General features: G+C 45.6%; 1 protein-coding gene across 1 annotated transcript; it reads right to left on the bottom strand.

Annotated features, from left to right (window-relative positions):
• Positions 1-285: 285 nt before the first annotated feature.
• e2f7 (E2F transcription factor 7) lies at positions 286-17,750 on the bottom strand. The gene is made up of 14 exons (XM_063218171.1): positions 17,600-17,750; positions 16,849-16,938; positions 16,347-16,676; positions 15,650-15,812; positions 14,025-14,270; positions 11,344-11,502; positions 10,816-10,953; positions 10,290-10,514; positions 8,864-8,951; positions 3,514-3,916; positions 2,944-3,130; positions 2,473-2,654; positions 2,200-2,430; positions 286-456 (listed from the first exon to the last, which is right to left on the bottom strand). Exons 1-14 carry the CDS (start codon positions 17,600-17,602, stop codon positions 295-297), a joined length of 2,607 nt encoding a protein of 868 aa, XP_063074241.1. The 5' UTR covers positions 17,603-17,750; the 3' UTR covers positions 286-294.
• Positions 17,751-20,638: the final 2,888 nt, after the last annotated feature.

The following is a 20,638-nucleotide window of genomic DNA, read 5'->3' as shown; positions in this document are numbered from 1 at the left end:
CAAGACAAGGCAAAAAAGAAACAGTGGCTCAGTAACTGGCACATCCTGTCGACCACTTTGTGTCTTCATAAAGAGTCTTTCAGTCGACTGTGTGCATGGGTACTGAATCGTTGACTTTGTAGAGGCATGTGTCGTACGACCGTGTGTGTGTGTGTGTGTGTGTGTGTGTGTGTGTGTGTGTGTGTGTGTGTGTGTGTGTGTGTGTGTGTGTGTGTGTGTGTGTGTCTGTCTATGTGAAAGGGTCTCACAGTCGGATGCACACACTCACATCTGGTGAGTCTCCAGGTATTCTTTTCAGTTGACCACAGTATGGCTAATGTCCAGTCTCCTCTGGGCAGACCCACGCTTACGGGTGTCAGTGGTGACTGGGGTTGTTTTTGGCCCTCCCAGCGTGCCTGGAGTCTGGAAGAAGGCCTTAGAGCCAGGCAACACAGCCTCCTTAGGGGTGCAAGGGGTCTGTAGAGGAGAGAGAGAGAGAGAGAGATAGAGAGAGAGAGAAAGAGAGAGAGAGAGATGAGCATGGTAGGAGAGAGACAGAGGGAAGGGAGAAAAAAGTTAAAAAGTTAAAAGATTAGATTCTAGAACGTGCAGAGAGGCAAGTCTGTGCAATTTCCAACCCCTGCGCAGTTGCGTGCGCACACACACATGCACAGAATGGAACTGTAATATCAATCACATTTTAATCTCCACTCTGACTCTCCGCCAGTGTCCTGCCAGCATCGCCTGTGATTAACACCCATGTTGTCCTCCGTGCTTAAATTTTCATGCATCCATTTGCTACCGCATTAAAACGCGACAAGGGCGTAAATCTGTTGGGCAGCCGCTGATCGATGAAAGATTCGAGCCGCAGCCTTGAGACGGCCAAGACGAAGAGTTGGAGCTCAACGAGGACAGGGAGCGATTGATGGCCAATAATGACCGCCTCATCTCCACATACATCTCCCCTCCAACTCCTCCCACCCCCTCCTCCACCCCATACGCTGTAAATATTGCAGTGTTGACTGAAAGGTAACGCTCTTCTTGTTGGTCCAACTTTCTAAGTGTTGAATTAACAATATTGCAAAGATGCAATATTCACTGTGGTGGTCCTGAAGGACACGCACAACTACTGATGGACGAGGCTGGCAAAATGGCTTGAGGAAGTAAATCTCCTGCCATTGGCTGTCTTTGTTCCAGCCCATTCAATGAAGCAGCTGCTGCATACGTACATTAGCCACCCGTGTTAAGAGCACAGGCAAAAGTTTCATAGCAATATCAATCAGTAATTTGTTTTAAATATTCTTTTTTTGGGGGGGGTTTTGCCTTTATTTTGAGACAGGACAGTGAAGAGGCTAAGGATCAGGACGGCAAAGGACCAGACCGGGAGTGCCCTACCATTAGGCCCTACCATTAGTGCCACGGTAGGGCCTATCAGTCGGTATCATGGCAGACTTTCACTTTCCCAATCCACTTTGTCTGTCTCTGTCTTGCCCATGAAAGCAATGATCACTAAGCACTATCTCCACTTGAAGCTGTGTGTTGCAGGTCTGTGTACGTGTGTATGCGATTAGTCAGCAGACTGAGTGAAAACAGGCAGTGATATGGGGCCACTGAGACGTCAGCACGTTTGTTCTAACGAGGGTCTCCGTTTCGGTGGAATGAGCCCGTAAAGGAAGAGGACATGGCAACGCATCTTCGCATTTGTGTGTGTGTGTGTGTGTGTGTGTGTGTTAGGGATGTAAATAAAATCGAAATGCATCGATGTGTCGAAAGTATCGGCCGGCGATTTAATCGAATCGCATCGTATCGTGGGGCATTCTTAAGAATCGAAAATAATCGAATCGCTGGCCCCTGTGCAATGCCCTAACTTCATAACACAATAGTAGTGGAAAAGTAATTGGAAAAAATAAAATCGAACCGAATTCTTAAGTATAGAAAAAAAAATCGAATCCCTGATTTAAGAAATCGATACCGTATCGTATCGTCACGAAGGCTGTGATTTACACCCCTAGTGTGTGTACTACAGCCTAGTGTGGTAAGAAATTCAGGCAAGACTTTTCATAGTCAAAATCAAATCCAGAGTGCATTCCTCCAGCCCAGCCTTTCAACCAATCCGAATCAAACGTTTCTAACAAGCCCATTCATTCTGTTGTTACTCATTTCAAACTCAATGGTAAGTCAGGATGATGGAACATGCGATGCTTAGGAGGTGGTACTCACGTGAGGATCAGAGAAGGGTGGCCCGTCGTGCTGCCTCTGTGCGGTGGCAGGGGACGCGGGGACAGTCAGCCCGTGCACCTGCGGATACTCCTGGGCACCAACAGACATCGGCGTCGAAGAGGAGGGGGACCCCACCAGCTCAGCAGGCCCAGCCACAGTGAACGCTCCTGGGCTAACCACGGCGAAGTTAGCCGGGGAGAACATGGTGGGGAGGTTGAAGCCCATGGTGGGATGGGGGTGGGGGTGATGGTGGGGGTCAGTGGGGGTGGGGGCACCCGTGAGGAGGGCTGTGGCGGTGGGGTAGGAGGAGAGGGCGGAGGAGGGCACGAGGACGTAGGGTACGGCCAAGGAGGGGACTGTGGTGGCGGATGCCCCTGTGGAGAGGGTGACACCTCCACCAGGGGACAACGTTACAGCTCCTCCAGGAGAGTGGCCAGACAGGAGGAAGTTCAGGCCTGGGGGGTTGGGGGAGAGCATAAGGAAAGCGATGAGCAATTGGGACTGACTTTAATTTTCATTTTATGTAGGAGTGAATTCAGGTACATTGGGCCACTTTGGGCCATTCGCTTATGTGCAAAAAAAGTGGCCCAATTTACCATATAACCTGTTTTGGAATTTGTGTTTTATTACCAATAAAGAGTATTTTATTACTGTATAATCAGAAAAAAAAATTTCAAGAATGTGTGTAGTCAAGAAATTCCACAGCTGAGCATAATGGCCAAAATAGCAGGTGTGTTGACCTACCTGCAGCTGAGTGGGGGACGTAGAGGTAGTGCGATGCAGGCGGTGGAGCCGCAGCAGCAGCAGCAGCAGCAGCAGGGGGGCTGCGTCTCTCCCCCTCCTCTCTGCAGAGGGCCTCGCCGCTGGGCACGCCGACACGCTCCCTCTGGGGGGAGGCTCTGGGGCTCTGCCAAGTTCCCTCCGCTGTGGCCTAGAGGAGACAATGAAGGGAAATGTAACTTCATGTAAGGCAACATTTAAATTGCCATTTTTGGGGGGCTTTCCTGGCTTTCATTTGAGTTTGAAAGGAGACAGGACAGTAATGGGAGAGAGAGACGGGAGGATCAGGAAATCAGACGCCAGGCTGGACTCGAGTCCGGCTCTCCGGTAACAGTGAGTGCCCTAGCCGTTTGAGCCACGGCAGGGGCCAGAAATTAAAGCAGTGAAGGTAGATGTTTGTTTTTCACGGGACGTTAGACAATTTTCGAGGTACACACATTTTGTACATTTTTGAAACAATACCACACATGATCCACTTTCACTTGCATTTTGAACCACTTAAACAACTTAAACTCTGCAAGACGTTTCCCTCACCTGTCCTGGGGAATGCTCCACGTCTGGCCTCTCCCGCTTCCTCAGTGGACTCCTCTCCTCCTCCTCCTCTTCAACGCTCTTCCTCCTCCTCTTCTCTCCAGCCTCCGCTGCTCTCTGTGTCCCTTGGTGACCTCTGGGCGACCCTTGAACCCTGAGTGGACTTTGACCCTGAGCTGACCCGGTGGGCGGGGGGGCTCCGTAGAGCATGAAGAAGGAGGGCTGGGTGAGGCCGGGCAGGTAGGCCACCTGGGGGTGTGGATGGGCCTGGGCCTGGGGGTGATGGAAGGGGTGGGGTGCAGGGATGGCGTAGGCCCCTTCGGTGTGAGGGATGGGGACCGCCAGAGGGGTGAGACCTGGGGAGCGCAGTTGAGTGGTGGGGGTCTGGTTGACAGAGGTCTGCAAACTGGGGAGAAGAAGACAGAGGAGGAGAGAGAATAAACATTACATTGCATTACACTACATTTAGCTGTTATCCAAAGCAACTGAGTTATTTACAAGGTATTGGTTTCAGTTCCAAGACAATGTGGCGTTAGGTGCCTTGCTCAAGGACACCTCAGCCATGGATGTACTGTAGGTGTAATAGGGAGAGGTAAGGGTGGGATTCGAACATGCAACCCTCTGATCGCTAACCATTAGGCCATGGCTGCCCCAGGTTAACAATAAAAACTGGTAGAAGCCGGTTCCGATGCCTCTGTCTGCAAGTTTCATATAGATGTTTTTGGAAACCTTTGAGGATCTCTATTCTCTAAACCATATCTAAAGCATGGACATCTTACTAGAAATTATACTAGTCTGCAGGCTGTGGGTGAAGAGAAATAAGGGATGGATTGAGGAGAGAAAAGATCATTAAAATGTATTTATTTTAGAACTATTCAGAAACAAATAGGACTAATGGAAAGCAATCATTAAAAAACACAAACAAACAAACAAACACATTTTTCATTTTAATCCAAGGCACCTGCAAATATGGGCAGCTACGTATGTCTATTTTGGGAAAAGATGCCCTCACGGTGCATACACACCGACAACGCGGACGTCCACTTAACGTCCACTGAACGTGTCCGGTATCAGTCCGAAACGGTTAGAATATATGTAAAGAGATCATGCCTTGCACACAGGAGCGCGGTGTAAGCGCAGCGCATGTCCGTCCCGACATGTCAGCGTTGCTCCTTGAAAATAGAACTCGAGTCTATTTTCCTGCGCGGACGTCCGCGTTCAATGAGCGGGCTCCATTGAAAATGAATGGCTGCTGCCCGCGGATAGAACGTGGACGCTGACTGTGCAGTGTGCAAGGCAGCCCGCGAACCTCTCGGACTCGCCCTGCTCCCGGAGACGTTAAGTGAACGCAAATATCTTGGTGTGCATGTACCGTCAGCCTATAAAAAACGAAACATCTCAGCCTCCGAAACACATAAGAACATTAGCCTGATTATCATCAACATTCAAATCTCTTCGAGACTTGGTCTGACCAAGAACATAACAATTAACGTTTCCCAAACAGCATGGTTGACCTGTCTCCCTTGGTTTGCTTATGGTTGTTTGCTTATCGACAAAGCATTGCTCTTGACCTGACTTGTTGCAACGCTGAAAGTGTTGCGTCAATAGGAGGGCACAGCCTGGCTATAAAAACATTAACATTTAAATTTTATATTTAAATTTGCATTTAAAAGCTAAGACCCACATCTTGCATTACAGTTTGCTCATTCAGCTCTAACATCCAGCTCTCCCACATTTGAATAAAACATCTCCAATCTCATGAGCCTGAGATTTAGTCATTTACCAAACTGCACTTGTAAATATGCTGTTTTCAAATAAGTCTACTGGCTTTACCCACACATGTCCACATTTCACTTGATAAGTTATAGAGACCCTCAGCCTACTAAACACACATTTGTAACATATAATCAAGCGAGTTATATGACATGCATGCATGTTGAGAAGGGGACATATTTGTTTGTGATAATGAAATCACTTTCTTCTCAGATTCACTAGAAAGCACTTTTGGCTAGAAACGGATTTTCCTGTGGAGAGTAACTGAGACTACCGTAGTACTGTGTGTGTGTGTGTGTGTGTGTGTGTGTGTGTGAAAAAAGCTACATCAGCACAGCAGCAGTGAGGGGGGACACTGCGGTTTGGTCTTCACTGAAACACACACACACACACACACACACACACACACACACACACACACACACACACACACACACACACACACACACACACACACACACACACACACACACACACAGCCTTCTTGTGGTGTTTTAGAATAATAAAAAATACTCAAGTAAGCCCACTGCCCGACTTCACCACACCACACACACTTGCTTTGGGGCCAGTGCGCGTAAATGCCTCAAGCATTTCCAAAGCAAAGCCCCTCTCTCTCCCCGGCCAAGGTACATAAACGCTTAAGGGCTAAATGACTGCGTACGATCCCCAGTGCTGAAACCACGCACATGAGCCAGGGGCACAGCGCCCAAAACCCCTGAGGCTGCTTGGGTTACACACACACACACACACACACACACACACACACACACACACACACACACACACACACAGTTCTGTCGTCGGGTCTATTTGGCCTTGAGGAGCACAGACTGCGTGTGTGTGTGTGTGTGTGTGTGTGTGTGTGTGTGTGTGTGTGTGTGTGTGTGTGTGTGTGTGTGTGTGTGTGTGTGTGTGTGTGTGTGTGTGTGACTCTTGTGGCAGTCCCCACAAGCCTGACCAAATCTAGGCTCTTTCTCTCGCATCACCTCAACTTAATTTATCTTTCTCTCCCACTAACTCTGTCTCTCCTTCTGTTTCCCATCACCCCTCTTTCTTTCTTTCCTTCTCTCTCTCCCACTCACTCTGTCTCTCACACTCTCTTTCGGTAGTAAGAGAAACTTTGCGATACAACCCTGCTGTTATCCTGAACCCTCTCCTTCTCCATCTTGCCCCCAGTCTTTCGCCACAGTCGGGTCTTTTCATCCATTTAGCAAAGGCAGCACTGCTGCTTGCGTCCACCTCCACTTCCATAGAGGATGAGGTTTATGTGCAAGCCGTTATTCTCAAGACATAAATCCAATGGACTGCTGTCGATGGCTGGACCAAAAAAGGAGAAAAAAAACACTGGAGGCGGACAGTTGAGTTGTAAACTGAGCACTGGTCCTGCCAACAAACCAGCATGTTTATGACTATATAATGGAGCGTAATGTATGTTTATAGAAGTCTGTTAGCTTTCAAATGGACTTCTGACACACAGATTTTCACTTGTTAATGGAGGTGACTCCGTTAACCAAAATGGAGGTGTCTGAAAAAGGGTTCTGAGCAGAGGGCATGTGTCTCACACTTGCGCAACCTGTTAACAAAATGGCAACATCTAGGATACTTCCTCTCAGACAAACTGACACGACACCAGGACTCACGGTTTGAAACACCTAAGTGTACATCATACATGTACATGCAACACGTGGCAACTCACAAGACAGAGAGAACCTTTAACAAGGCCGACAGGCGGACAACAGATGCGTCCCTCTATCCCAGTGTTTCCCAACCTTTTTTGTCTTGCGTACCCCCTAAGCCTTTTTGTTATACCATGAGTACCCCCTCACTCATGCTCTATATCCCAATGTGACTATGCTCCATACATTTTTTTTCATTTTTCCAAGTACCCCCTGCAGTGTGCTCGCGTACCCCTAGTGGTACACGTACCCCTGGTTGGGAAACACTGCTCTATGCCAGTTCCAACATTTTTTCCCCCAAAACGCCCCACTGGCCTCCTCCTAACCTGTCAACGCCCACCCCCCTCTGAGGATGTGCTTTTTGTTTATTGGTCATAGCCAGTGTTGCCAATTTAGCGACTTTGTCGCTAGATTTAGCGACTTTTGGCCACCTCTGGCGACAAAAAAAATCATCTAGCGACTTAGCGACTTTTCAGGCTCAATCTGGCCGAATCTAGCGACTATTTCGCTTGTCTTGTGAGAGGCAAATCAGTCTCCCTCCCCACGACACCACACAATGCATTTTCAGTGGCGGGTAGAGACAGACGTGACACATGATGCACTACGGTGTGGCAGTATTTGTGATAAGCACTGGAATTCTCCTACACATGCATCTGTTTGTATGAGGCTACGGCAAGAGATATGGGACAAAGGTATGACAGGAACCAAATGTCAACATAAACCGAGATTACACAATCTTCGATATGGTCACAAACTGTTTTGGGACTGTCATTTACTGTATATTATGCCTAAACTTTGGAATTAGATCAGTCTTGTTGTTACACAGGTATATTTGATTTACCTCAACTGTACCCTGCACTTAACTTTACTGCGTATCACAAAAGCTACCACAACGGCTCCTTGGGATATGCATACCGGTATGACAAATTTAAATGAGCACTAGCAGGCTGTCCACACCGACCGCAGTGAATCCCGGGCACTGACGACAAAAAACTCATCTTGCGCCTATAGCGACTTTTTGGTGCATCTGGCGACTTTTTAAAACGTGCATTTTCGGGGACAAATTCATCGTTTTCAGTCAGTAACACAGCGTATGTGAAATGCAAATGGCCCATCTGTCTACTAGTTCGAGAACACTGACTACTCACTGAAACGTAGTGGCAGAATGTTTGCAAACTCACGTTTAGAGGAAGAGCTGTAGCGCTGCTGGTCGCCTGTCAACTTATTACGGTTCCATGTCGTGGAGCGTTATGCAATGCAAACGCCCCTCTATCCGAGCACAAACATCTGTGTGAAATACTGCCTGCCGACTTCTAAATCGTTCATTTCCATTCTGATGAACCAAAATAGCTGCACAACGCGACACTATCAGCCGAAGTGTAGGCCTATCACAAGACCGTGAACATGAAGTGACACTCACAGTGGTGTTGGTGTGCTGTGGAGAAGGAACGAAGTTGCCTACCACTGTCCAAACGCAAAACAATGCCGAAAATTGAATGCACCCCTCAGTTGTCTCACAATGCAATCAGCTTAGCCTTGCCGGTTTGGTAACATATCGTATACGTTTTGAGACGCATTCGCTCCAGGCCAAAATGCCTCTCTGCCTCCGCCTTGTGGACACAGGAAGGAACAATTGAAGGAATGCGTTTCAGACAGCGTTTCAGACAAGGAATGCGTTTCAGACAAGGAATGCGTTTCAGACGGACGGACGGACGGACAGACCCTCTTATAGAGATGCTGGGACGCATCTAAAAAGAAAACAACAGTAGGAAACGTGTCAGGAGAGAAAGAAACTCAACAATGGAGACAAAAACAGAGAGAAAGACAAAGAAAAACGACAGGAAGAAATAAAAGGGGAACAAAGAAGAAAAGACACACACATACACACACGCACACACACTTACCCAGGGCCATCTCCAAACTGAAGGCGACACACCGCAACGCTGTGTCCCGTTCTCCTAGTAGAGAAGTCCAGAGCCTCAACCCCATGACCTGCACAGACAGAGAAAGCACAAGAGCTGATCGTTAAGAATGATTTAGCATAAGGAAGAAAAATCCGCACTCACAAACTGCGTCTCATTATTTATTTATATTACCACCATGTCCAAAAAGCAAACGCGTTTCGGCTATCAAGCCTTCATCAGTGCGTGGTACAAGTTGACACATTTTATCGCGCACCCAAAGACTTTCGTTTTTCCAAGAAGTTGAGCACGTCCTTTGCCATAACTTGAAGAATGATTTAGCACACATCACTAGCACACAGAAAAGTAGACAGGCAATAAGCCAGCAGTATGCATGTGTTTGTATGCGTAGCCAGTGTCTGTAAGGGGAACTATAGAATGAAACTTAAAACAAGAACTTGAGTCTTAACTCCACTGGCTCAGTTCACTCATACTTATTACACATCTCAATGCAGTAATGCTAACAGATATGTTTGCATGTGTCTTACAGCCAAGTGTGTGCCTGCACACACACGCGCGCGTGCGTGTGTGTGTGTGTGTGTGTGTGTGTGTGTGTGTGTGTGTGTGCGCGCGTGCGTGCGTGCGTGCGTGCGTGCGTGTGTGTGTGTGTGTGTGTGTGTGTGCGTTTGAGAGAGAGAGTATTAAGTCAAAGCCAAACGCAACCTTTATGTTTAAGGCATACGTTGAAATGGCCAGAATGCGCTTTCTATGCTTGCTTCATTTGTCGGTAGATGTACACCACTCCATACTTTGGTATGACATGTGCCTGTGTATGAGTGAAGATGCTCTTATATGTACAGTATGTGTGTGAATCTGAGCATGTGTATATTAGGGATGGCACAAACCGCACCGAAAACCGAAACCGTACAATTCACACACATACCGAACCGAACCGTGCAATCCGTCGCAAACCGCAATTCATGTACTGCCCAGAAAAATATGTAAAACAGACATTCTAGGAGTATCTTATCCAGTCTCTCTGATTAAAACATTAGCGTATAAGACCAATCAGAGGATGATACAATTAAAATCACACCATTTTCACATTATGAGCCTATACAATAAGCCTATTATAAGCCTATACATCACTTTATAACTGCAGTTATATAAATATTGTTTAATATTCCCAGTGCATCATTTATCATGAACTAAAAAAATGAACCGTAGAGAACCGAAAACCGTGACCTTAACCCTGTGGTATGAACCGAACCGTGAATTTTGTGAACCGTACCACCCCTAGTGTATATGTGTGTGTGTGTGTTTTACAAGAGTGCTCTCGACTTGGTGTGGTGGATCCTGAGCATGTGAGCCTGGCGGTGTGTGTGTGTGTGTGTGTGCGCGCGCATCCATGTGTATGCACGCGTGTTACCTGCGTGATCTCTGCTTGGCGTAGTGGGTGCGGAGCATGTGAGCCTGGCGGGGTTGGCAGTGGAGGTGGGCACCACCTGGAAGGAGGCGTGGCGGCCAAACCTCTCCCTCCTGATGCCCACCGCGGGGGACGCTGCTGCTGCTGCTGCTGCTGCTGGTGACGTGAGGAGGACCTCCACGGGGTCCGCTGGCGGCAGGGGGATACCGCTCACCGCTATCGACTCCTCTGTTCACAAAACAAAACATTGGTGTTAGAAATGACCACTTGCACTTCATCACACATCAGTGTGACACACAACCGTGGCTAATAGTACAAAAGGAGGTTGGTAAAAATACCAACAGAAGCATAGTATACAGTATACTGTAAATGAAAACGTGCATGTTGTGTGTGTGCTTGCGTGCGTTTATATATGCACAGATGGTTACATATGCAATGGTGTGACGTAGACGCCTGTGCAAGTAAATGATATGGTGTATGATTATGCGTGGCAGGGACAGATTGTAAGTGTCAGAGAGCAAGCAGTTACCATCGGCGGTGTGGAAGTCAGCGGGTCCGATCCACTTGAAGGCCGGTTTCCTACCCTTCTCCTCCCTCACATGCACCTTCTTGATGAGGGACAGGCTGGTCAGCACGTTGGCTATGTCATACAGACGTCGCACCTTGGCTGTGGAAGAAAGAAAGAGTCAGGTCAACATTTTGTATTAGCATTTTTTGTGTGTGTTCTCAGCAGCCAAATGCGAACAGAAGTGGCTATTAGATTTTAGACTTTGAATATGGTATTTCTACTACGTGTAGTAACTAGTACATTTTATGCTGTCCAAATACATTTCCCTTGGTCAGTGGCAAGTGAACGTTTGCACTTCCCAAGGTTATTGAGAGAGAGAGAGAGAGAGAGAGAGAGAGAGAGAGAGAGAGAGAGAGAGAGAGAGAGAGAGAGAGAGAGACAGAGAGAGAGACAGAGAGCAAGACAGACACAGATGTGCAAGCAAAGTCATACTGTAAACATCAGCTCCTGTGATCTCTGCACACACACAACATGTCCCCCTGAGCTTACTTTTGTACTTGCTGTGGTTGGCGGTGTCCTGGCTCTCCTCGATGAGTATCTTAGCAGCCGTCTCCAGGGTCACCGTCAGCGTCTTGGACACCAGGAAGAGCATGACAAACTTCTGGCTCATGATGCGCAGGGACTTGTCCTTCCTCCTGCCTGCCGACGCTGAGGGAAGTGGACAAGAAGGCACTGGAAGTTAAATCAAGCAATTCGGGCAGGGATGTCAAACTCAGGCCCGGAGGGCAAATCTGGCCCGCCACGGGGTCATTTTATTTGGCCCACAAGATAATTTCAGATGTCTTTTATAATTGGCCCACATCCATTAGCAGGACATATAACATAACATAGTAACATGACTTGAACACAAAATTTGGTGTCTCACAGGCGTACAGTATGAGTGGGCCCAGGACAGAGCAATAGAGAACGTAGAAACGAAGTATAAACGCTTACTGTACATTTAAACGCTTCAATCTACCACTCTACCAGCGCTTTTAATAACCAACTGCCAACTGCCCAAATGCTGGTGAAAATACAGTTTGGCTAGTAGAAAAGAAAACTTGCAAGCCACTTTGACCCATAAGTGAGTGTGTGTTTGGCTCTTAAGATTAGCATCTACAAGCAATTTTGGCTGGTGATGAACAAGGTTAATTTAGCGCCCTGAACCCCTGAACATTTCTAACAAATACGGAAATAAAAAATAACTGCAGAATATGTCATAAGCGTGAGCATGACAGTATTTTTCCACGTAACTCACTAAGCAGGCCTAAGTCACTCTGGAGTGCCACTCAAGTGTGATGCTGGCACTATGACTACCACAGCACAACACATCTGCTGAGTGGCTTCCCCAAACACATCAACAACAGACACCAAACGCCAAGCAGTGGAGGACAAGTACGGGTATCAATTTACACTAGCAGGACCCTAGACAAGCGTTCCTAAAGAACTATACTGTACAGTAGATATGAAAATTAGGACATGGGCAGGCCCTGTCGTGGCCAAACGGTAGGGCGCTCGTCTACCATGCAACTGACCCGGGCTCGATTCCTGTCCCGGGTCCTTTGCCGGCCCTTCCCCGTCTCTCTTTCCCCATTTGCTTCCTGTCACCACCTTCACTATCCTATCATAAATAAAGTCAAAAACACCAAAAAAAAGAAAAGAAAATGATGACATGGACACCTTGGCTGCACCAGTTGCTCTAGAGTAGAAGGTTTCCCGTCAATATCTGACTTCATGAAATGCTATAGCAATGTTGTTATGGAGTAGTTGAGTCTTTTCAGCAATGAATGAAAAGGCAGACAGCGGCCCCATCTTCCCAGAGAGGCTTAACATGGCACCTTGTCCTTCCTATAGGCCTATATGTCTATTTCAACTGTGTTCCCTTACATTTACTTCACATTTTAGGGATAGTCAAAAGCTAAGTACTCAAAATTCACTTACTGCCAATAGTGTCTCTGCTCTACTCAACTACGGCTAGGAAGGTTTGCCTAAAGACCTAAAGACCAACCATCTAACCACCACCCCGTCAACCCCCAGGAGTGCAGAGTCATTAGCCGTTTCTCATTAGCCGCTCAGCTGGGCTACGCTAACACAAGCTCACTGTCATGGCAACCGCACAGGAGCTCTTTCTCTCTCTATGCAGGGGATTAGAGAGTCGAAAATTGACCCATCACCTTAACCACAGCGTCAGAAACAACACAGGCAAAGGTGGACAACACCATTAACTTGAGTGGAGTTGCTTTTTGAGGCTTGCAGGAAGCTAAACTGTGATGTATTAGTGGTTGAGACGCTATTAATAGTTAGTAATATGTTAACAGACATGTTGAGACAGATGTATACTCTGGTGACCATGGTAGGCACTGCTCAACTGACAGCATTGATTGATAACTGAAGCATACAGACTATTGTCTTCTGTTCTCTCATTGTGCTCTGTCAGATTCCCTCCATTGCAACTTTCTTCCCTCTCTTTTCGGCCTCTCCCACAACCACAACCCCTTTGGGGATCACCTATTTAGCACTCTTCCTTTCTATGTCAGTTCAAAATGTCAGTTAACTCCTCATTCCCAGAGAAAAGTACGCACCACTTTTAGGAGGGCTAAATTATTGTTCTCTTTAATTAACTCGTTCTTTTACATGCAATATTGAAACTGTATAAAGTATTAACTCATTTTTGATCTGTTTTCCTACCCAAACTGGCTGAGGTCGGGTGCCAACATACGGACTGTAAATTCGACATGAAACTCTTCATCCCCTCTCACCATAGGTGTGGTTCCTCTCCTCTCCCCCACTCACTTCCAAGGGGCCCCAGTACCTTAAAGGGATATGCCACTATTTTGGGGCTTAGTACAGTTAAAATATACCCCTTTAATGAAAGCTATTGCCAAGCTAACCATAAAATCAGGAAGATATCATCCCACTGTCTTACTGTGCAGTTCCTCACCTCTCCCCCACTTGCTTCCGAGCTGCCCGACCCGTAGCAGTAATTAATTTGACCTATACTTCCTTATCCCATGTGCCAGTACCTAAATTACACATGAAACCCTTCTTAGCACGAGTGTCATTTCTCTCCTCTCCCGAACTTGCTTCCAAGTGGCCCCAATACCTTCAGACACATGCTTGTTGTACCCAACTAGAAAGTAAACCCTTGGAGAAAACCCTTCACACCTCATCAGCTCATCCTTTTGTCTTACCGTTTTTCTCCTCTCCCCCGCTTGCTTCTCCGTTTCCCGTGCCAGTAGATGCCATCGTGGTGCCAGCGGCGGTGTGCTCCATGTGCAGGTGGTACCGCTGCTGGCGTCCCTGCTGGTGGAGCTCCTGAAGGGTCTGGCAGAGGCGCGGGCGGCCGTGCCACACGTACTGGTTCTTGGCCATGCGGCTCACCAGCATCAGGGACTCCAGCACGTTCACGATGTCGTAGATGCGCCGGCGCTCCACGCCTGTTAGTCGGTAGAGAAGTGAGAGGTTTGGATTAGTGTTTCTGGACGTTTTGAGGAGAAGGAGAAGGGTTTAGGTTGAGACATTGAGTGGCAAGATGTTGCAGCCTTCTCTTTTCTTAGCAAAAAATAAATGAGACTGATATTGAGTGTAGGGCCATGGTACAGTGTTTCCCATACATTGAGGAAACTATGGCGGCCCGCCATAGTTTAAATTTGGCCGCCATAGTTTCCGAAAATGTAAAAAAAAAAAAAAAAAAAAAAAAAAAATTTTTTTTTTTTAATTTTTTTTTTTTTTTTTTTTTTACGATTTCCGTTTTTGTTAAAAACGATTTGAATTAGGATTTCCTTCGCATTTTCCTCCTGGAGTAAATACATCCTATAGAGAAAACTACAAGTGTTTGAAAGAGCAATTAAAAAAAAAACCTTCAGAGAAGGGACAGTTGGGATGAGTTTACTAACACTCCCCAGGCTTTGTTTTACAGTTGTAATATATAATGAGTTAGGTGGCAGGCCTTCATTGACACGGCAGAGGAGACATTGAGCTGTATATAGAAATGAATGTGAATATAGACATAAATGTGTAATATGTTGTTCCGCCCTTTCAATGGGAGGAATTTTGAAAAACTGGCCCTGTGACCAGCACCCCTCATGTAGAATGTGTACTCTTAAATTCTTATCTCTGCTCCTATTTTGTTTTATTATTTTTTTCATTACATAGACCCCTGCATGATGGACGAATGAAACTGTGTTGTAAACAGAAATTATTCACTGTACTGCATTTTTAATAAATAAATAAATAAATGTAATACACCCCCCCCCCCCCCCCAGAAAAAAAGGCCCGCGTGAACAGACCCCCACCCCCCCCCCCGGAAAAAAAAATCCCGGCTGCCCCCATAGTTTCAAAAATTTCTGTGGGAAACACTGTGGTATGTACGCCAGTCTCTCCTTATGATGTTTCTTTAAGTTTAAGGATTTTTTTCCCAGGCAGAGGAACATTTCCTATATGAATCCAAAATGGTAATAATAATCAATCATCTTGTTATGTGTTGGGTATAGAATATCTGCAATGTTATAGTTACTTGAGTCTACTACTAATTAGGCATCACAGTGGCAAGATGACAAGAAGATTACATGAATACACACGGACAGTACTGTGCAGGGCATCTACAAAAACTAGGCCTACATCTTGTGATCTAATCAACCCAAGACCTTGTGGCAAAGAGTAGACCATTATGTCGGGTTTGATTGTAGACACATGAAAGCCAATTATCAGCTGGGAGGGACCCGCCGTGTGTGTGTGTGTGTGTGTGTGTGTGTGTGTGTGTGTGTGTGTGTGTGTGTGTGTGTGTGTGTGTGTGTGTGTGTGTGTGTGTGCTTACCCAGGCTGCTTGCCACCTCGTCGAGGGAGATGTTGATGGTCTCGGGGGATACTGGGTAGTCAGGGTAGAGGGCCAGGAACTTCTGGCACAGCAGGCCCAGGCTCTTCTGCTTCCGGCTGGGCCGCTTCTCAAAGTCATCGCCACACTCCTCCGCAACGTCAAACTGTGTGTGTGTGTGTGTGTGTGTGCAAAGGAGAGGGAGAGAGAGAGATTTGAATATACACAAAACCAGGAGGGAAGTGGCAAGCTAGCATACCCTCTCTGCACAGCAACTTAATCTTTTATCTGCTACTCATGTAGCTCTTGACACACAAACACTTGATTCCTTGTCTCCATCCTCTCCCATGAAAACATAATCAGATAAACTTTTACAACCATAGTGTTTCCTTTAAAATGACTGAGCATATGTTATAAACTGGTTGTTACAAAACAGGTAATGACCATGCCTTAAATCTTTTACTTAAGATCCGCTAAAATATCATAACAATGTTGTAATACTGTTGAGTTTCTCTATGGTGAGAGCAGCAGTGCAACGAAAGCCTAAGAGAACATGTAGCCATATGGATAAATATAGGGTTGGAGTCAGATCGGCACCATTACTTTTTTTTTTTAATCTCACCCCTTCAAAAACAGCACAACTTTTTAAAATTTCCAAACTCTTCCAAAATGTAAAAAATTGATTCTCATGACCCCTTACCTGACAGGACTCGTCCAGTTCAATGTCCTCTTCCTCCTCCAGATCCACCAGCTTCTCCTCGTCATTCTCCATGGGCCTGAAGAGGGTCTTCCTGATCTCCCGGTCCCTCATGTCCGGACTGGCCGCGTTGACCAGCATCTTCAGGTTGGCCGTGGGGGTCCAGGGCTCTCCCGGGTGGGCCCTCTCTGAGTGCTTGATGGGGGTGATGTGGATGAACTCAGAATGCGGTTGTGCTAGTGGTGGTTGTGAACCTCGTTTGCTGTTCACAGTTGAAGATGAAGCGTCGCTTTTGTGTGGGGTCAATTTTCTTCGCTCAATACATACATTCTCCTGCAAGAGTAAGTCAAGACATAAGCTGGAGTGGTAAAGCACATACAAGTTGGCTTAATGTTTGAGGAGATCGTTTTAATCAATATCACAACATAGATGAAATCAGCATAGTCTATCTATAGTACAACACATCAATGGTCCACACCCATGAATGAAGAGCATAGGTACTTGCCTTCTGGTCATTTCTGCCGGGCTCGTCGTCAAAGTTTATTCTGGCGTTTCGTGCACTTAGATCCTTTAGGGCCAGACAACTAGTCTCCATCTGAGTAAAAAAAAACATCATTAACAACTGTACCACTACCAGCACACAGTACCTTGAATACTGTATTCATAATGAAACGTTTACAAATGCTACTAATAGTGACACTATTTCATTTGCATGAACATGAAATGCTGGTATTTGATGTGGTTAAAATGTATCATTTTTATTACTACTTCACTCAGTTTACGCCCTGTGGAGATACCGGGGTACACAACCAAGGTGCGAAGTAAATTTTGGCGCAACTCGGTGACGTAGCTGTCTAGCTGTAGAACTATCTTGCCTTCAGTGCATTAATTTGTATCACAAACGTAGAAAAAAGACCATAAACCTGTTTCCTATGCTTCAGTGTTGTAATTTAAATGTTTGCAGGGGTTCAAAGAGCAATCTCTGGGTAACTTTTTTAGCATCCCAGCTAGCAAGCTAAGTATCCGACTAACTTCTCGAAAAGTTTACAACAGAGTAATTCACAGTTACATTATCATTCTGGCATTACGTGACTCATAAGTATTTAGACACAACAAATGAAAAGGAATGTAAGGACAGCATTAAGAAAACACTTAACACCAGCTAATTAACCAAACCCAACTAAGCAAACCAGATACTAAGTAAAATCAGTATTCCCCAAAACTGGTTATGAATGATAGTATGGGGGGTTACTTACCATCACCAGAGTTCCTCGTCACACAGCAAGTTGGACAACGACTAACAAATTCTCAATTGCTACTCTTAAAACTGTTCCTCCTCAACACGACATTTTCCCTCTATAATAAACTTTCTCTGAGAATACTCCTTGATGACCACTGCTACTCATTCATTCAGCTTGCTGCAATGACTGGTTCATTCCGCGGTAGAACACCCGCTCAAGCTTTCTTTTCTGGCGCTCTGAAGGGTTTCCCTCAATCTGACCAATCGGCTTCAAGAATTGAATTGCGCGGATACTCTGTCTCGCCTTGTGACCAATGGAAGCTCGGCACTGACCACGCCCCCTAGGTTGTGTTGGCGGGGCACGGGGCAGTCGGCGCGGTATATGTTTGCTACTAAACAACCACATCCCTTTTCCTTGAGGCTATGACAAGTCTGGGGAGGTGTGTGTATGGTATGGCGCGCACCTTAGAAACCTAATTAATGAAGTCAATAACTGAGGCTTTGTTGTAAGGGCCAGAGAGATTGTAGACCCACCGTGGCTTCAGCTAATTAACGCCACCAGAAGGAACACAGATGGAGGTATGAATGGCAGTTTTTGGCGCTACCACCGCGGGAAAATAGTGTAATTTGAGGTGAAGCCTAGGGTCCGCCCCTAAAGGCCACCCCTCTAAACCCGGACAACCCCAGTTACATAACAGACCTTTGGCTACTGCCGTTTTAGGACATGTCAATAACCATAATTACAGAACTTTTGATCAAACTATTGATGACATAACTTAAACTTTTGATAGCACAACTTGAATACGGTAGTTGATAATATAGAAATGTGTCATGAAAAGGTTACAACATGCTAATATCATAATGTTGCAGGATAGTATAGGGATAGGCCTAATGTGAAAGGGACCTACCAAGAGGTGAGACCAGGCTGTGGAACTCTGATTAAACAGGCTGATGCACTCAAATAGGGCCTACCCAGCTGGGATGTTTTTATTATTAGAAATAAGCCTGTGTCCATGGGGACCCGGGTTTGAGTTCTATGGGCCTTCTTCATCTCTCTCTCTCTCCCCCATACTTTCCTGACAGCAAGCATACTAAAAAAGTTCTTCAAGTTAAATTAATTCCATATCACAAGTGAAATATGTTTCGGAAATGCCTACTGAATTCCAGCAGCACATTACAATATCAATTTGCGCATACCTATCCCATAACCAATCGTGTCAGTTGTAGCCTATTCAAACAAACTGCAAGCTTCTATTGTCGAGTATTGTGTGTCATCAAAAATTCCACCCTTCCCCGCTTTCAGATTGGCTCCCTACTTCAGGCTAGCACTTTGGGCGAGCTTCCATGCTGTCTTTCAGATCGGACCATGTGCAAAGCAAGCAGCATGGGATTTCCAAGGCTACATCTGGCCCAGGGAAGGGACACCAATGGAAAAGTCAAATGCAGCAGATGGTGCTGAATACACAGCAGACAGACAAGCAGGCGTTTGTTGATTGGGCAAAATGCAAAAGGCCCTTTCCTGCAAACCAAATTATTTTGTCTGATTTGAACACTGTTTTGGTTTAGATAGGCATTTGTGCTTGTACAAACTGTAGACAACTTACGACCAAACATCAAAAAATGGCAGTTTCTTTTCTTTACTAGAGTGTCTTTATTGTGCACAACATTTCAAATATCACAGCCGCCCATGTGTGCCAAGACATACACAAAAGCAACCAGTATGTCAATAGAGGTTGTAAGACAAACCTGTTTCATTGCCCTATAATAGACACTATAGGAAAATATAATTAGGCCTTCAACCTAACCGCATTAATATAACATTGAAAAGAGACTTTTGTGAAAAGTGAACCATTCTTAACGACAAATCAATATGTATGGTACTATGTTATAACATAATGTTTGGGACATAATCAGACATCACGCTGCTCTTTATTTACAGTATTTTATGATTTTCAAGTTTTCCCAAAATGTCTTGTGTCTCTTTGGAACACTTGCCTTCTTACTCGTAGAAAAGGCATTTATATAACAATTATTCATAAACAATCTCCTTCTTCATAATAGGCCTATTTATATATGTTTATATTTATATTAGGGAGTGCATCAGGTGTATATGAACAACGGACATTCAATTCAAAAGTGAAGCAAACGCAGGGGTGGGGCACGACCCAGAAACCAGAGGAAAATCGGCATTTCCTATTCGACTCTATGGGAGACTTGAAACAATGTATCCCCTTTAAAATTCTTGCAGAGTCTACTCTATTTCGTGCAAATGGTAGTTTCCCATTCGTTTCAAACAATCTCTTTATTCGAGAGAGCTATTCAATGTGTAAATGACCAATGAGCATTGTTAGTTGGTTTGATTGACAGAATTCTTTCAGAATTCTTTTGATTGACAATCAAAGCAACCGTGTTCCTTTCAGTGCTTCTTGCTTACTAAGGTGCATTACTAAGTTACGAATCCGGAAATTTAGGGATGAAGAATCCTCACAGATGAATTAGGGATGCTTCAAATTTGTTGAAGGGAATAAAGCAGAAACACGCTGTCTGTATAGGTCAGTGGGTCCATGGAAGAATTCAAGGTAAGGTAGGTCTATCAGGAACATTTTGGCTTACACATTTCCAAATATTCAAATATGCTTTCTTGGAAAAGGAAGGAACATTGTAGAAAAATCAGAGATGATCAAATAATGGGTCAGTTGATGTTATAACCTTACTGTCACCAACATTTCTAATGACTGAAAGTCTGCATTTCCAAAATACTCAAGCCCAAGATGCACTTAAGCATGAAAGTGAAGTGAAAGCCCAACTGGGAAACTCTAACTCCTATTGTCATTGTGACACAGCACTCCACAGCACATAAGTGAACACTGCACACAACGAAATTGCATTTATGCCTCACCCATGCAAAGGGGCAGCCCCCGGCGCCCAAAAGGGAGCAGTGCAACGGGACGGTACCATGCTCAGGGTACCTCAGTCATGGAGGAGGATGGGGGAGAGCACTGGTTAATTACTCCCCCCACCGACCTGTCATTGTGTATAAAGTTTTAGGGATGAT

This window comes from Engraulis encrasicolus, chromosome 15, assembly GCF_034702125.1.
Source record: "Engraulis encrasicolus isolate BLACKSEA-1 chromosome 15, IST_EnEncr_1.0, whole genome shotgun sequence".
Classification (NCBI taxonomy): Eukaryota; Metazoa; Chordata; class Actinopteri; order Clupeiformes; family Engraulidae; genus Engraulis; species Engraulis encrasicolus.
This window is presented reverse-complemented; position numbering and strand designations above follow the sequence as displayed.